Here is a 17412-nt window from a genome sequence, read left to right on the forward strand (position 1 = left end):
TTTATAAGGGTGAATTTGACTACACATTAGCTTATGTATGATACTTTGTTATTAAGTGAACATATATTGTACATTTGTACCCGTACACTTCACTAAGATACGCTTGTATTTATTACGCTACTTAATTAAAAATATAATAATTAGTGTTTTAAAATCTCTCAGTATTTTGGGTCGATCGGACCCAAACCCGAAAACTTTGAGTCATGAACAAGCACTTGTAAACATGAACTCAAAAATGACCGACCCGAGTTAGTCTCGAACCGAAACTAATTTACTACTCCTACCGTCCCTAATTTAAAAGATTGCCCCAGTTTACTTTTTGGTCTGTCCCTTTGAGTTTGCCCTATTACATTTATAATATGTGGTACTCACATGTTTCCTCTCGTATTCTATAGAGTATTATTATTAGCAAAAAGACAAAACTACCAGCCAAAATACTTTCATTTTACATTATAGCGTGGGACAATCTGTTAGGGATGGAAGAAGTACGTAATTCGTAAAACCTGATCCGGTCCGACCCGACCCGACCCGGGTGGATAGTCTATGCACAGACGCACAGTACATCTAAGAATTTTTTTCAGTTGACAAATTGGGGGTTTCTGAAAATATTGAAAAAGAAAAACCAACCCTCAAGATTTGGCAGTAGATTTTGTGAATCGAGGAAGAGATAGATACACTATGATTACTGACACTCTTCTATGCCGCCATGCCGGCCTCTTCCTCTTCTTCTCCTTTAACATGACAATTTCCAATTAAAAACAATACAATAAATATTGATTTATATATATATATTTTTAATTTTATTTTCTAAAACCAACCCAAATGAATTTCCTCCTCATTTTCTCTCTCCTCAACTAGGAGTATATAAGTAAGAAGCATGAACCCTAAGAAACTTCAGACAACCTTTTAAAAAATAAAAAAATGGGTTATTGTCACTCTCAAGGAAAAAGAAGCTTAAACCCTGATGCCCCAGAATTCCACCCCAATTTCAACTGTTTTTCTACTAATCACACTAATACTAGTGTTACTAATTTAATTCGCCCTCCTAATCATATTCATGTTCATCCCCCTAATTACTATCATTCACATCTTCCTCTTCCTCTTCCTCACAATCATTTTCTCTCTCCTCCAATTCACCAAAACTACCCTTATAACGGTGTAGTCTTCCCTCACCTTAACCATCCTGGCCCAAGCCCCATGCAACCACAGCCGCAACCGCAACCGCAACCGCCGCAAAGGCAGCTAGCTGAAGCTCCTCTAGTGTGGCGGCCTAAAAGCCGAGCTGCTTCTAGACTAAAAGGCGGTGGTGTGGCTGTGAGAGGAAGAAGTACTAGTAGAAGAAGGGTTGAGTTTAGCAATAAAGAGAGAAAACAAGGGTTTGAGTATAATAATAATAATAATAATAATAATGATTTTAGTAAATTAGGGAGAATAAGTGGAGAGAAAATGAGAGAGAAAGCGGTGATTATTCCGGTGAAGCCTAATGGAACGGAGACTACTGCCATGATCAGGAACATTCCTAATCAATATACGTAATTCTTTTTTTTATCTCTCTCTATTTTTAAATAAAAAATTATCTTGCTTAATTTTTGAGTTGTTATTAGTAAATTCAATTTGGTATCAGTTTATATATGAAATTCTATCATCTTCATATTTATGCTTTTTGTTTTTGTTAAAAAAAGGAAAATACAAGAAATTGATTAGAAAATAAAAATGTGCTATTTTATTAAATAATTAAATTCATGCATTTTGTGATTTTTGATGGTGATCCAAGTTTAAGTACTCATATTTTATTTTTACAACATGAGAGTAAAAATGAAAGCTTTATCTTTTTGTTTAAAACTTTAAATAGGGAAGTCAAAAATTGAAATTATAAGGGCCGGATTTGATTTATTATTTTCTGGCCAAATTAATAATATGCATATATAAAAAATAAAATCAGTTCACCTCTATTTAATTTGTTTTGTTCCTTGGTTTTTTTTTTTTTGTCATTATTAATTTACCTCTATTTGTTTTGTATAGTTAAATAAATTAATGACTTGTTCATTTGGGGAAAATATACGGAGTAATTATGTTGCCTTCCTTTTTTTGGGGTGTAAATGTCATAATTGCCTTGAAAACACAAACTAATGTTCTTGCATTTAAAATAATAAAATGGATACATGCATAAGTACAGTCCTTTGATCTTCTCTCTTAATTAGATAAACTTGATTGATTGATTGATTGGTTTTTCCTATTTCAGAAAGGTCTATATATATTATATTGTAGCTTAGCTTAGCTATAAGTGGTACTATTAAGAAATAGGAGTAATTATTAGTTTTTCATATGAGTAAATTTTAATGATCACTAATTTAAATTTAAATATATATATATATATATACTCCACATTTGATAAACTTGTTGCAGGCGTGAGATGTTGATTAAGTTTTTGGATGAGTTCTGCCGTTTGGAGAATCAAAAATTGGAGCCGAATGATAAGCGTCAACCATTTGCTGCATACAATTTCATCTACTTGCCTATAGACTTCGTGTAACGATTTCAATCATTCTTTTAGTACATTTGGTTGTTAAAAATTAACAAACTAGTATTAATTCGCTTTATTTATGGGTTCGTTGTTGATGCATTTTAATTATGTTGGTACAATATAATAGGAGACGTGCTAACAAAGGGTATGCCTTTGTCAATTTCACCAATCCGGTCGCGGTGTGGAAGCTTCACCTTGCTTATAGTAATCAGACCTGGGATCATTTCAAGTCTACTAAGATTTGTAGGATCAATTGTGCTACCATCCAGGTATATCAACAATTGCATGCTTTGATTTAGCAATTATCTTAATGTTTAAACTGCGATGAATGTGCATGGGTTTGGGACTATAGTTTGTGGAGGTTTTATTAGGACTTTGGTGTATGCAGTATGCCCTTAACATGGATGGTTCCTCTTGAACATGAGAAGTTGCACTTTCTATTTTGCGCAACAATAATAACATGACTACTAGTCTTGGCCTTTTGTGTGTATATGTTGTTTCTTTCCACCGCCCTGTTAACATTAGCATTACTAGTGTAAGCCTCTAGTGTAGGAATCTGTTTGGTAACTCATTTCATTTAGCTTAAATAACCAGTTTGCTGAAATTTAACATGCCTAAAACAAATACATGTGCTTGGTATCAACCTGAAACATGTTTAAGTGATTTCCTCAACAACAAAAAAATGGTGTTCAGCTAAATTATTATTAGGAGTTACGAGTATGAAAATATGTAAACTATCAATATATCACATTTTATACAATATAATATCAATTCAATGCATATTTCATAATTCATCGAATAATTTCAGCTAATTAAACATTTATTTTTACTAAACAATTGTTGTAATTAGGTAACTTATAAGTTTTAGCTACTTATCAGTTCCAGTTATCACCTACCTTATCAGTTTCAGCCTCATTTCAGCTACTATTGTCAAACAGGGTCATAATGCACGCGATACAACTTATTGATACAACTAGCTAGCTTAAGATCGAAACCTTACTGTATGTTAATTAGCGTACTTGATTGTGTAGGGAAAGGAAAGTCTCTTAAATCATTTTGGTAAGAGCATCTTCGTGTGCAACCACGAGGACTACTTACCAGTTTGTTTTAGCCCTCCGAGAGACGGTTCTGGTGCGTCAGTGGAGGAAACTACGATTGGCAAACATATCTCCTCATCCTCGAGATTGATCGGTTGATGCAGTTGTAGGACATTAATTAAGCCTCTAGTCATTTTCAATTATTGATCGTTTATGATCATGGTATTTAGGGGTCTATATATGTGTACTACTATATATTTTGGTATCATCGGAGGGTTGAATTCGGCGCCTGATCTAAGTCTAATTTTCTGGAGAAGGGAATGTTACGTTGGATATAACACCGAAAATAGACTCCATTTCGTGAAGGTTTATTTTCAGTCTTATGCCCAGCTATAGGCATAGATAGGTGGTTGGTTCCACCCTTGATCAAGGAAGTTTATGTTAGTTAGTTGTACTAATTTCTCTAGTGTAATTTGTAATTCCAGTAAATCCTTCATTTGACTTTAAATGCTGTCGTTTGTAATGTTGCTTTATGGTTTACGGAGTATTATTTTTTGTAGGCTTGATCAAAAGGCGGATTGGTCCGGGTCACGACCAAAAATCAGCGTATTATGTCAGATAGCTAGGGCCGGGTCAAAGTTTGTCCAATTTTGTGTCCAAAACCCATCGGCCCAAGAATAAGGGGCTTCTAAGCCATTCTGTCTTCGGTCTTATTTATAACTTTAATTCTAGATTTTAATATATCTTTATTATATGAGTGAAAAGCTAAGGTTGTTTTAGTAAAACTATTTTTGATGTTCCCCTTGGAACAGCCGGCAATACCTCCACATCTACACAAATTATTTTAATTGAAAAAGAGAACATACTATATTTCATACAAAATCAATTCTGAAATCAAAAGATTTGAAGTTTGAAAAAAAATACTACTCCCTCCGTCTCTTTTTGTTTTTTACGTTTTCCTTTTTGGGTATTTCAAATTTTTTTTACATTTCCTTTTATATTATCACATAAATAACTTAGTATTCTATCAAAATTTGTGTCCAATCATTATTTTAACCAATCAAATTCATTGGGTTATTTAATCTCTCACACTTTTCCATTGGGACATTAAATTTTTCTCATTTTCCAATATCAGAATTTTGATAAAAGTGAAAACATTATAAATAAACGTAATTTATCTCGTTTAAATAAAAAAATTGAGGGATTTCAATGCAAATTAATTATTCGTTAAAACGCGTGAAAAATACCAAACGTAAAAAACAAAAAGAGACGGAGGGAGTATAAAATCAACGGATTTTTCATGAAATGACCCCGAGGTTTGCGTTAATGCACCAAATACCCCTAATGTTTCCCGAATGTACCAAATACCCCTGACGTTTTAAAAAATAACACAAAATGCCCTTAATGAGCATTTTCCGTCCATTCCGTTAAGTCTTCGTTAGCGTGAATTTACTTTTTTGCCCTTATTTAACTATTTTCTCAATTGATCTTATCATTAACCCTAATTAACTTAATTAAACACCTAAAAAAACAATTAAGTATAATCTAAAAAAAATATTAGTGTTCCGGTATTGGAATCGGGTGGTGTAGTCGGGCTCCGAGATCTTGAGTGTGGAGTGAGTTCCTGCAAAGTGAACCCCGGGTCCGGGGGAGGTTCCCCGGATCGGGGCCTCCGACGCCCAACATTAGTCTCCAGTAGATAATATAGAGAGAGAAAGTAGAGAGTAGAGTGTGAGAATGGAGGAGAGACCCTTACCTTCCCCCCATAAACCGGTATTTATAGGGGTTTTGTGGATTTAGGTCATGGACCAATTATGTTACATGGTTTGGGCCTTGAGTCTATGGGCCTTGGGACCCTTAATTGGGCTAAAGAGACTATGTGGCCTTGTACTTAAATTAGCCCACGGGAGTATCCCGTACAACTAGCCTCAAAAATTTTCTCCTTTCTCTTTCCTCTTTCTTCGACCCATCACTGAACCTCCAAGTCTCCAACAATGGCTTATCAAACAAATCAATTTGGAAATCCCCATTCATCCCATCAATCTCCATCTCTTTCCTCACCGTCACTTTCCTTAGATTCCTTCATCCCCCCCAAAATAAAAAGCCACCATTTTCTCTCTCCTCAAGCTACAACAATGGTGGTCTCGATTTGAAAGAGAGGAATAAAAACCCACCTTCACTCGGCTCCCTGCCTCCACCTCCGCACTGGCCGCAGCCACGCAACAGCACCCCAACCACGCAACACCACGCCGCACCGCCCAGGACTTAGTCGCGGCCCCCTTCTTCCTTCCTCGTCGTGCTCACCTTCTCCCGCCCTCCCTGCTTCCTTCTCCTTCGCGATGGCCGCAGCCAAGCAACACCACCCAACCGGCGTACCAAAATCAAATAGAAAACTATAAAAAAGAATCAAATTGCAAAATTGTGAGAAGAGGAGAGAGATTCTGAAACCCTAAAGAATTGGGGGCGTGAATTTGAAAAGATTGAGGGAGATTGATTGTGGAGGAAATTGAATTGCAAGTTGAAATTGCTTCTCCCTCAGATTTTTGACACGGAGTTCAAATCGATGTTCTTGGGGATTTTTTTAGAATTTTTTTTATTTGCCTTTTTTCTAAATTTCCGGGGATAATTGTGTCTGGGTTTGGGTATGAATTTGATGATTAGAATGATAAATGATAGAAACTTTTACTTTAATTGGTAGGTTTTGGAATTGGGTTGTAGAAATTCTCAATTAAGATGGGAGCATCAATAGAGGGTTGGAAGAGAAACAGTTTATGGGAAGGAGAAAGAGTTAAAAGAAAAGGGAAAAAAAATTAATTAATTAAAGTTAAGGAGTTAACGGAAAAGTTAACGGAATTGACGGAAAATGCTCGTTAAGGGCATTTTGTGTTATTTTTTAAAACGTCATGGGTATTTGGTGCATTCGGGAAACATTAGGAGTATTTGGTGCATTAACGCATATCTCGGGGTCATTTCATGAAAAATTCGTAAAATCAATTGACAATGTTCATTCAAAGGAAGATTTTTTTATTTAAGTATAGAAAGTTAATTTTTTTTTTTTAATTCACGAAATCAACTTTTGTCATAGTTAGAGCTGAAATCTTTGCGAACTTTTGTTCATATTTTGACATTAAAGAATATTTTTTTAAGAAAATAGGTAGTTAAAAGTTTACCATTCAATATATCAATTTTTGTCATAGTTAGAGTTTAAATCTTTGCTACATTTTTAGTCCATATTTTGACGTTAAAGAATGAAATTTAAAAATTAAAAAGTCATTTATCTCTATTCTATAAGGGAACACCCGATATTACTTTAGTAAATACATTTTTGGTGTCCCCTATAAAAATGACTAACATACCCCTAGCTACTAACCATAAATTATGTTAACAATAATTATTAGATACAATAAAAAGGAAAAAATAAATCAGTCAATAGCCACTAGCTAATACTTTAAGAATCGCAATTAAAGGTAAATTTCAAAAATAACGACCGCTTCTAAATCGGTCGGTAAATTAACGACCGCTTCAATACCGGTCGGTAAATTAACGACCGCTTCTAAATCGGCCGGTAAATTAACGACCGCTTCTAAATCGGCCGGTAAATTAACGACCGCTTCTAAATCGGTCGGTAAATTTTGTTTTACTGACTACTTTTATGATGGTTGGTAAATGTAGTTGGTAATCATGTGCTTTCTTGTAGTGAGAGTGTAATGCAATGAGCTACTTAATTAATTCCATAAATTATGCAATTTATAACCAACAATACAAGAAACTAACTTAATGAATTCAAGTAATTTTGAAATAACTATTTTAATTGACCGTGAAGCTAATTAAGGTCATAATTAATGTATTAATTTCATTTAATAAAATAATCAACATTTCCAATGAAATCATATCAGTATGTAAGTAACTTTTTACTCAAGGAATTGACTTAAATTAAGAAAAAGCTTAATTGAAAATTTAAAAAAAGAAAAAATTAAGGAAATAATTAATAAAACAACTTACATAAAATTTCCTAAAGAAATAGATTAAAATTAATGTTGAAGTTAATAACTTTTTTATTTGGTTTACCCGAAATTTGAATCATGGTAGGAACTATTAAAATGCCAGCTCAAACAACGATATGATGCAAAATCGAAATCAACATAAATTCGTAAAAATGTTTAAGGGTTTAAAACAATTTCATCTTTTTTTTGGTTTCTTTTAAATTCTTTTTTTCTAATGTATGTACTTTACTTTGAGCTTCTTTTTCTTTTATCTTAGTATGCACTTATCAATTCGTTGACAAAAGTTGACAAAATAAATAATTTGAGAGTCACAATCACGGTTATCAATGAACTATCCAGAGTCATATTATTTATGCACACGATACATGCTTGACAATTTTATAAAAGACTTCTAATAAAATCATATGGTATTTTAGTTTAACGAACGCATAACGTGCATATAAGACTAGTAGTCTAGTACTGTTATATTAAAAGACGTTGCGTAAAAGTGTCACGTAGAACTCTAGCTTCAATTTTGGAGAATAACTCTCATTACCATCTTAACCAACCACTAATTTTGTTTATCCATGCACATTCATTTATAAATACATGTTATATGAAGTCTAAATCTTTAGGTTACCTTTTATTTTTATGGATTATATTGGAGTAATAAAAAAAATTAAAACATTAGGAAAACCATGAATTAAACATGATATCTGATGTGGCATAAAAATATTTGTCCACCATGGACCAACCATAGCACGACACATGGCACCCAGTACGCCAAGGTGTCATGTGTTCTACGAAAGCAAGGATCACACAACGATCATAAGACAAAGTAAGCCATGCTAAAAGCCCAATGATAAGAGGAACACTAATCCCACTACTAATGTATAACAATGACACATGTCCCCTCTAAAGGAGTCAGCCAATCAGATAGCTAGGTTTTGGGAACAAATCCCCAAAACCCTACCACTATAAATAGTCCAATTCCCAAGGTGAAAGGACATTCAAGTGTCATTCTTACTTACCTTAACTATTCTGCTCTACCTTCTCTCTAAATAATTTATCTCTCTAGAAAATACTTACTTAAGTATCGGAGAAAATATTCCTACGGGAATATTCTTGTTTTGTAGGTTGTGAGAAGATTGTGCCAACGCATATCTGATACCTTTGTGGAAGTGGTGAAATGTCAGCACGACAAAAAACCAGACATCATTTGGCAACGTCTGTAGGGAGGTACAGTATCATGGTAGATCTCCAGCCTATAACTGAAGATGCAAGACAAAAGGATCGAGCAGCCACGACACCAGTCTCAGTAAGGTCGTTACGACAGATGGTCCGTGACATTCACCGAGACATCACTACGGAATGGCGAACGCAAGTGCAACATACCCTCCAAGGAGAAATCGCAAGATCCTTAGCCAACGAAGCCCGCCCAGAGTCAGGACCACTACAATAGAGAGCGCTGGAGTCTAATATCCGGAGAAATGAAGAGGAACAAACTCCTAACCCAATTCCAGGGGATCAGACGCAAGACGAATTGTCAGATACCGGGTCAACGCCTATGATGATGAATAATTCCTTAGAACCTCACATTTACCACATTAGAGAAGGGCGCCACATAAGTCATGGACGACGACATGGTTCGGTACATCATGTCTAGTACGGAGCTATGCCCATAGCTATGGGGCACGCGTCTCCTTTTGTGACGAGATCATGGCTGCACCAAAAGAACCTAAAGTGAAGGCATCCACAATGGACGCCTACGACGACACTACCGATCCTGACATGCACTTGCTAGCCTACTGGCATCACATGTATGTGCAAGGGACAAATGAAGCCACATGGTGCAAATATTTTCCAGCTACATTAAAGGGAGTCGCGTCCAAGTGGTTTGAGTCTATAAACTTATTTGGGGAACTAGAGGCTCTTTTTTCCTCTCGGTTTGTGGACCACAAAGAAGAGAAGAAGACAAGCATGCATTTAGGACGCATCCAACAAGGACACGACGAGCCTTTGAGGAGATATGTAAAGCGTTTCAATTTGGAGGCCGACCAGATTACAGATCTGTCAGATGGGGTAGCTTTCGATAACTTTGTCCACGGGTTGAAGAAGGGATTCTTCAAATTTTATTTGGTAAAAAAAACATGAAAAAAATGGCGGGCGTATTGGACGAGGCAGAAGCATTCATACATGCCACATAAATATGTAACGTCCCAAAAGATCAGAAGATTACTGATCCGAGTAACATCTCAAAAGAAAAGAGAGACAACTCGACTGTTCGGTCTAATGGCATTTGGGCCGTCAAGAAAGATACCAACAAGACGTCATAGGTTCAGGGACAAAAGAGAGAACGTCCGATGGCCGAGAAGCAGTATGAATATAGCACAGATTTTTGTACAATACTCATGGACGTAGGACGGAGGATAGAGATTGAACGACCATTTCCCATGAAATAACCCGTTGAAAGTAGAGACTCAAGTTTGTTCTGTCAACTCCACGAGGATGTAGGCCATGACACAAGGGACTTACGGAATTTGAGAAGATCCCTCGATGGCCTGGCCGCAAAATGCTTCTTAAATAAATACCTTCGGAGGAACGTCAGTGATAGTACTAGGGGACGCAAAAAGTCGTTAGCACCAACATTCGAAGATGAGGATACTCCCTATGACGAAGAATTTGTTGCCTTCATTTCAGGCGGACTAGCGTCTCGAGGACCAACGAATTGAGGGCGCTAAGATTATACACGAGGATTGAGTCAGAAAATGTTGAATGATTAAGGAGACTTCCCTCAGATAGAAATATCAGAGGCAGATTATTGAAGGACTACCATCCCGTATGATGATGATCCATTGGTTGTTGAGCTTAACATGACCAATTTAAAAGTAGAAAGAGTCCTTGTGGATACCGGGAGATCGGCTGATATAATCAGTCTCCAATGCTTGAAGCAATTTCGGCATGATCCTAGCGCTATAGCAGCCATCCACAGCCCCTTGGCGAGGTTTGGAGGAAGAATCATTCACCATGTAGGCATCATCTCCCTTCCCGTTCAGATTGGAGAATCTCTCCTGATGTCAAAACGCACAGTCCGTTTAATCATTGTAAAGGACCTCACAACATTCAAATAATACTGGGCCGACCAACATTGAACTGTATCAGAGCTGTAGTCGTCCTCCATTTGCTATTATTGAAATTTGTGGGAGAAAATGGAAGCATTGACACTATATAAGGAAATCAACAATTGGCTACGGATTGTTATCTCACCACGCTGGACCCTGCAGCCTAGGGGACAGATGCTAAGGAAGTCAGTCGCAAGCGCCAAAACCGAGAAAAGAAAAAGAAAGGGACGACATCCTTGGAGATATCGACGACCCATAATGAAGAAAGGGTCCTTAACCTGTAGGGGCACACTACGATATAGTATTGGATCTGGAAAGGCCGGCTCAAACATTTCTAATAGGAATTCCTCTGGACAATCCAATGGAAAAAAAATTGGTACAATTGCTACGAAAATATAGAGATTTATTTGCCTTTACGGTTGAAGAAATGCCTAGGACTGATCCAACCGTCGCAGTACACAAGATAAATGTGGATGAGAGTATGAAACCTGTTCGCCAGAAAATAAAATAAAAATAATGGCGAAACCAGAAATCAGGTTGCGGCAACAAAAGTACAAAAGCTCATGGATGCGGTTTTCATCCGGCCAAGCCAGTACCCAGACTGGGTGAAAAACGTTGTCCTCGTCCCCAAGCTCATGGATTAGTTTACTTGCCAAGCATTGCTATACAATTAAATAATGGTTAATTGAAATTCCCTTTATTCCCAAAAAACATGTTAAGGTTTGAAATTCTGGATTTCAAATTCTCATATTTTCCAAACACAAAATTTGAAATTGAATTCCAAGATTTCAATTCTAGAAATTGAAATACATTATTCGAAATGAATTACATGTTTCCAAACGTAACCTAATAGAAGTTGAGAGGAGATATGTGAGATCCACATACTACTAAATGGTATGTGCCCAATTTTAAGGGACAAACCAATAAGCAACATAAATACTTCTTCGTTCCACAAATATTGCACCATTTTGACTTTTTCACTATCCACGGTGTGCCTTTGACCATCTTTTGTAATATATACGTAATGAAATATGTAATAAGGTAGGTTCTTGTTAGATTCTTATCGATATATATTTTCTAAATATCAATATTTTATAATTTTTACTTATACGATGGCAATATTTAAAGAACGGAGGAAGTAATAAAATTTGGGAGGAGATTTTTGAGAAAACATACTATAAATGATATGTGCAAATTTTAAAGGGACAAATCGAAAAGAAATTTCGGTCAATCTTTTAGAGACAAAGGGAATAAAAATCAAATTTTAACGACCTATCTAAGCTAGTTCTTTGTGAGATTAGGAGTCAAAGTCATTTGTTGAAAAGCGTAAGTCAAGAAATCAATATTTAAAGGACGGAGGAAGTAATAGAGTTTGAGAGGAGATATGTCAGAAAAACATATTATAAATTGAATGGGCCAAATTAAAAGGGACAAACTGAAAAAAAGAATTGGTCAATTTGTTAGAGACCGAGTGAGTGAAAATCAAAATTTAATGAGATATGTCAGAAAAACATATTATAAATTGAATGGGCCAAATTAAAAGGGACAAACTGAAGAAAAAGAATTTATCCGATGTCAAAAAAAAAAAAAAAAAATCAAAATTTAACGACCTAAGCTAGTTCTTTGTGAATTGTGATCCATTATACAAACTCGAGTCTGTAACCAAAAAACAAAAATAATGGGGGCGTTCCGGGAATCGAACTCGGGACCTCTCGCACCCGAAGCGAGAATCATACCACTAGACCAAACGCCCTATGATGTTACACTACTAACGTAAATGTTATATAATAGAAATAAAACTAGAAGTTATATAACCTCCAATATTCCGTATTTCGGAATTCGGATAATAAAAATGGCGACCACCGCAGCACTAACCCAATTCCTCCTCCACCGCCACATCCTCCGCCCACTCTGCCTTTCAACCACCGTCTCATTCTCTCTGTTCCACAACCCAAAACTATCTATCTCTCTCTTAAAAACTCAAACACACCCACTTTCTTCATTTCCACCCCTCTTTTGCTCCCTTGAAGAAAACAAAAACCTTGTAGATGTCGAGAATTTGAAGGAAGATGAAGCAACCTCAGAACCTAAAATCCTTAAAATTAAGGAAGGAGAAGTGCCCAATTTAACAGTTAAGGAAAAGAAGGATCTTTGTTCTTATGCAAATAGTCTTGGTGATAAGCTCAAGTCTCAGCAAGTGGGCAAATCTGGTGTTACGGATAATGTTGTTTTTGCATTGTCTGAAACTCTCGAGGCTAATGAACTTCTCAAGGTTTAATTTGATTAATTATTTCTTGTTTTATGTTTTTAAGTGTGGTTTTGTTATTTTGGATGATATAAATTGTGAAATTTGTGTGTTTGATTTTTTTCTCCAAATATGGGTGAATTATGAGTTTAATGATTAATTATACTTGAAAATTTGTTTGAATTTGACTTTGAGTTTGTTTGATTTTAGTTGTTTGATTGGGGTTGTAAATTGAAGTTCAGGGGGTTAGGATTTTGCTGTTTGGTCGAATTTTGTTGATTGTAATGGTTGTGAGATTAGAAAATTGATATTTTTTGTATGGAGCACACAAAAGAAAGAAGCTTCTGGATTTGAGGGAGAACAATCGTGTTATCAAGTTTTATTCTGTATGGAAAGGGAGAATAATTGGCTTTTCGAGTTTTATTCTGTATGGAGTACATTGAAATGGTAAGGGAGTTACATTTTAGAGCATGCTTGAAGTAAGACGCGGGAATACATTAGGGGGGTAAGACTAATTAAAGTAAAGGTGGGGTTGTCACCGGTCAAGGTGGAGGTGGTGGTTATATAAAAGGCTTGGGTGGAGAAACCAATAGTGGCTAGCAGTTAATTTCCGAGGTTTGTAAATGGTGTTATATCTCGATTACATATTTCGTAATTACCCTGAATTTGTAGAGGGGTTTGTGAAGTTTGAAAAGTCGGGAGATTGTTAGGGAATTTTAAGCCTTTGGGAGTGTCATTTGTGATTCAATTACCTCTAGTACTTGTACTTTCTGGAGAAATCATCCCCATTTAGGTCTAGGGATTATTTGGGTATATTTAAGGATTTGGGAGTGGGATTAGTTAGTACTTAGTACTGTTACCTTCTCTAGAAACTTATTATTCATGTTTAGGACTCGAGTAAGGGGGACTTTTTGGGGAAATTAAGGCTTTGGTTGTGTGATTCGCTAGTACCGGTATTTTCCCGGTATACCGTATCTTGGGTGAAGAGTAATTTATAAATATAGTTTGTGTGTAATCAGTTCTCCCAACTATATGATAGTAGTAGCTTTTACAATTGGTCTTATGACTCTTGCCCTCTAATTGAATTATCTTGTTTCAGCATTGGTTTGTTTGTTCAATATTTAGAGTGGTATAAGTATTCTGCTGTTTGATTTCATTAAGCTAATATGGGATTGAGGTAAAAGTAGAAAGATTGGTTTGTCTGGTTCATTCTACATTGTATCTGGTTAATTGTTGCAAATTCAAGCCTTGTTCATTTCATGAGATGATGTGTTAATGCTGATTAATTTGGTTTCTTTTGTGATACTGTTTCTGCATTGTGTGTAAGGCCATAATCCTGGCCTTATTATGGATAAAGAAATGCTGAATTTTCTGTGTTCTTACTTGTTAACCAAGTTAATGTATTATGTATGGAAACGTAAGAACACTCCCCCCCTATCTGTAAAAGCAGCAACCTAAACTTGAAATTGAACCGAGTTACATAAACGAGGACTTGAAAAACAAGAAATGAGTGATGCACCTGTCAATTGCTGTGGCTATTTCAGATGTTTTTGTTAGATATTGTCATCGCTTTTGTTCCGACATATGCGACAGACAATTTGTAGTTGATTTTGGTAATCTTATCTCCTTTTTAATGAGCCTTGTTGCTAATTGTATGGGTAAAACAGCTTAAGATACATAGAACCTGCCCAGGGGAGATGGATGATATTGTTAAGCAACTAGAGATTGCTACTGCATCTGTTGTTGTAGGGCAGATTGGCCGAACAGTCATATTTTATCGACCAAGCCTTACAAAGTTAGAGGCCGAGAAGAAGAAAGAGCGTGCTCGTAAGCTTTTTGCTCAGAAGAGGGAGAGGTCCCATGCCGCTTTCATGGTAAAGAAAAATAGTCATAGTACACCCAATATCTGTGATGTAGCAATTCCTTTATGTACTGTATTAGTTTCTGAAAAGTTCTCTATGTGAAAAATGCAGAAAAGAGAACAAGAGCCAAGACAGCCAGGAGGCACTGGACGAGGTCAGTTCGGAAATCGACGATCTGAGAAGGTTGCCTCGTAGGTTAACTGTTTGCTATTGTAGCTCAAATTAGTAGCACCCCCTTTGTTATTAGTGTAGAATGTAGATTCATGTTTATGCTACTTTTTTGTAAAATTTTGAGTGTCTAGAATCCTGAGAAATGCTTATGTGCTTCTTTAAACTGAATCCTTTTTTGTTTATAAGAAATGAAATTATTTTGAGCCGAACGAGTGCGAGCCTCTATGAAAAAACTCATTGTAAATAGTTCCACACTCATCTTTGGGCAAAGTAGAGCTGTTGTTACAAATTTAACTGTCTTGTTTGTAGTTTAGAAAAGGATTACTGTAAAAAAATGAACTTTTTCGAAAAAATGGAAAATAAATTCCTACTAGTCACAAATCTTTAGCAAATAAATGTGGAGTAATTCTATAAACATCAATATTATCCCAATACCTTAAAAAGAGGCTTTCGCCTTAAATGAGACAATGGCAGATGACAATAAAATCTTCTACCAGAAATGCATGTTGACTCATTTAGTCATTTCTCATACCATTCATCAAATTCACCTAACCATTAATCTAAACCAGACCTAATCATCATTCATCATATGTGACATTGGATTTGCACATTATAGCGACAAATAATCTCATCCCTCCGCTTCTTTACCAAATTACTCTTTGAACCCGAAAGGAAAAGAAATAGCCTTGGTTGTATGATTTTTTTTAACCCCAACCCAAATTGACGAGGCTCACTAATTGGATGGGGCCCAAAAAATTCCAAGTACTGTACTAGAAGACGGCCCAGAAAAGGTGATCAGCCAAAGTTCCAAATTCTTGTTTGCAGCTTTTTAATTCTCATTTACCTGATAAAGTATAATCAGATTCTGGTTTCAGACTTCAGACAAAAGTCAGATACAAAGAAACAGAGAACGCAAGAAGAGAGAGGAAAGAGAGAGAGAGGAAAGAGAGAGAGAGAGAGAGAGAGAGCTGACAAATGGATTCTCGACAATTAGCAGCTCTACTCTCCTCTCTAATCTCTCAACTCACCCTCTTAATCCTCCTCCTGTACCCCTCCTCTCCCATTTCCTCTAATTCCGACTCCCACCCCCATTCCCCTGATTTCCATACCCTTTTCTCTCTCCTTCACCACTTTCTCTCCTCCTCGGACGTCGCCGCTACTATCTGCCGCAAACGGAGGCGTACCCACGTCTCCGATCACGATTCTGACCCGGAATCCCTTTCTGGGCACTCCAAACTCGGTCGCCTCGCCCGAGTCAACTCGGCCCTCGTTAAGGACCCTGGTTCATTCCGGGCCTTCTTCAAGATGACGCCCTCCACCTTCGAGTGGCTGTCCGGTTTGCTCGAGCCGCTTCTTGAGTGCCGCGACCCGGTGGGACCTCCCCTGAATTTATCGGCTGAGTTACGACTCGGAATTGGGCTGTACAGGTTGTCAACCGGGTCGGACTATTCAGAGATCGCGCACCGGTTCGGGGTCACAGACCGAGTTGCCAAATTCTGCTCCAAGCAACTATGCAGGGTATTGTGTACCAATTTCAGATTCTGGGTCGGGTTCCCAAACTCGTTGGAGTTGGACTCGGTGTCCCAAAAATTTGAGAACATAACAGGGTTACCTAACTGCTGTGGAGTGATCAGTTGTACAAGGTTTAAGGTAAAAGAAGAGAGCATAGCTGCCCAAATCGTGGTCGACTCGTCGTGTCGAATTTTAAGCATTGTGGTAGGATTCCATGGTGACAAAAGCAACACAAGGGTGTTAAGATCAACAAGTTTGTTCAAAGACATACAAGGAGGGAAATTGTTGAACTCAAACCCTAATCAAATTGGAGGAGTTAATAATCCTATACCTCAATATTTAGTAGGAACAAATAATGAATACCCTTTACTACCTTGGCTAATGATCCCATATAATGACCCAATACCAGGATCAAATGAGGAGAGATTCAATGCGGCCCTTGAAGTACCGCGAATTTCGATGTTTAAAACGGTTGCTAGCTTGAAGAATTGGGGTATATTGAGCAAGCCAATTCAGGAGGAATTTAGGAATGCTGTTGCATATGTTGGTGCTTGTGCTATACTTCATAATGCTTTGTTATTAAGGGAGGATTATTCAGGCTTATGTGATCAAATAGAGGATTATGAACTTATTGATCATGGGTTAATTCATAGAGATTGCTCTATAATGGAAGATATTAATATTCATGGGTGTGTTGTTAGAAGTGCATTGGCAACAAAAGTTAACAACTTTCAGTGAAGTGATTCAATATCAACACATTTTTTTCATAGGATTATTTTTTTGGATTGATTCTTTCAACTTTGATAGTGCAAAATTCTCAACGATAGATTTTTTTTTTTACCTCAATTTTGGAATTTTAGTTAATAACAAAGAGACATGAACATTTGGATGATGGTTTTTGCCACTCAGACATTCAGTTAATCTATTTGTGTAATTGAGGGTCAAACGATTTGAAC

General features: G+C 36.6%; 4 protein-coding genes and 1 non-coding gene across 5 annotated transcripts; 4 read left to right on the forward strand and 1 right to left on the reverse strand.

The window, feature by feature from the left end:
• The first annotated feature begins 914 nt into the window (after positions 1–914).
• On the forward strand, positions 915–4209 carry LOC130459743 (protein terminal ear1-like). The gene is made up of 4 exons (XM_056827269.1): positions 915–1532; positions 2407–2529; positions 2652–2793; positions 3556–4209. Exons 1-4 carry the CDS (start codon positions 922–924, stop codon positions 3718–3720), a joined length of 1041 nt encoding a protein of 346 aa, XP_056683247.1. The 5' UTR covers positions 915–921; the 3' UTR covers positions 3721–4209.
• Positions 4210–9263: 5054 nt separating this feature from the next.
• Positions 9264–9698, forward strand: LOC130471992 (uncharacterized). The gene has a single exon (XM_056842384.1). It carries the CDS (start codon positions 9264–9266, stop codon positions 9696–9698), a length of 435 nt encoding a protein of 144 aa, XP_056698362.1.
• A 2649-nt stretch (positions 9699–12347) lies between these two features.
• TRNAP-CGG (transfer RNA proline (anticodon CGG)) lies at positions 12348–12419 on the reverse strand. The gene has a single exon. It is a non-coding gene; the product is annotated as a tRNA-Pro (tRNA).
• Positions 12420–12500: 81 nt separating this feature from the next.
• On the forward strand, positions 12501–15153 carry LOC110789568 (uncharacterized). Its single transcript, XM_021994268.2, has 3 exons — positions 12501–12938; positions 14579–14785; positions 14885–15153. The coding sequence occupies exons 1-3, from the start codon at positions 12519–12521 to the stop codon at positions 14966–14968; spliced, it is 711 nt and encodes a 236-aa protein (XP_021849960.2). The 5' UTR covers positions 12501–12518; the 3' UTR covers positions 14969–15153.
• Positions 15154–15919: 766 nt separating this feature from the next.
• On the forward strand, positions 15920–17194 carry LOC110789551 (protein ANTAGONIST OF LIKE HETEROCHROMATIN PROTEIN 1-like). Its single transcript, XM_021994246.2, has one exon. The coding sequence runs from the start codon at positions 15920–15922 to the stop codon at positions 17192–17194; it is 1275 nt and encodes a 424-aa protein (XP_021849938.1).
• Positions 17195–17412: the final 218 nt, after the last annotated feature.

The sequence above is a fragment of the Spinacia oleracea genome, chromosome 4 (genome assembly GCF_020520425.1).
Source record: "Spinacia oleracea cultivar Varoflay chromosome 4, BTI_SOV_V1, whole genome shotgun sequence".
In the NCBI taxonomy this organism is placed as follows: Eukaryota; Viridiplantae; Streptophyta; class Magnoliopsida; order Caryophyllales; family Amaranthaceae; genus Spinacia; species Spinacia oleracea.

Excerpts from the sequence above, each read along its gene's own strand:
- LOC130459743 (XM_056827269.1), top strand. The coding sequence starts at position 922 with ATGGGTTATTGTCACTCTCAAGGAAAAAGAAGCTTAAACCCTGATGCC. Across the intron at positions 1,533-2,406 it reads AACATTCCTAATCAATATAC|GCGTGAGATGTTGATTAAGT; the intron begins GTAATTCTTTTT and ends AACTTGTTGCAG. Across the intron at positions 2,530-2,651 it reads TACTTGCCTATAGACTTCGT|GAGACGTGCTAACAAAGGGT; the intron begins GTAACGATTTCA and ends ACAATATAATAG.
- LOC130471992 (XM_056842384.1), top strand. The coding sequence starts at position 9,264 with ATGGCTGCACCAAAAGAACCTAAAGTGAAGGCATCCACAATGGACGCC.
- LOC110789568 (XM_021994268.2), top strand. The coding sequence starts at position 12,519 with ATGGCGACCACCGCAGCACTAACCCAATTCCTCCTCCACCGCCACATC. Across the intron at positions 12,939-14,578 it reads AGGCTAATGAACTTCTCAAG|CTTAAGATACATAGAACCTG; the intron begins GTTTAATTTGAT and ends TGGGTAAAACAG. Across the intron at positions 14,786-14,884 it reads GGTCCCATGCCGCTTTCATG|AAAAGAGAACAAGAGCCAAG; the intron begins GTAAAGAAAAAT and ends TGAAAAATGCAG.
- LOC110789551 (XM_021994246.2), top strand. The coding sequence starts at position 15,920 with ATGGATTCTCGACAATTAGCAGCTCTACTCTCCTCTCTAATCTCTCAA.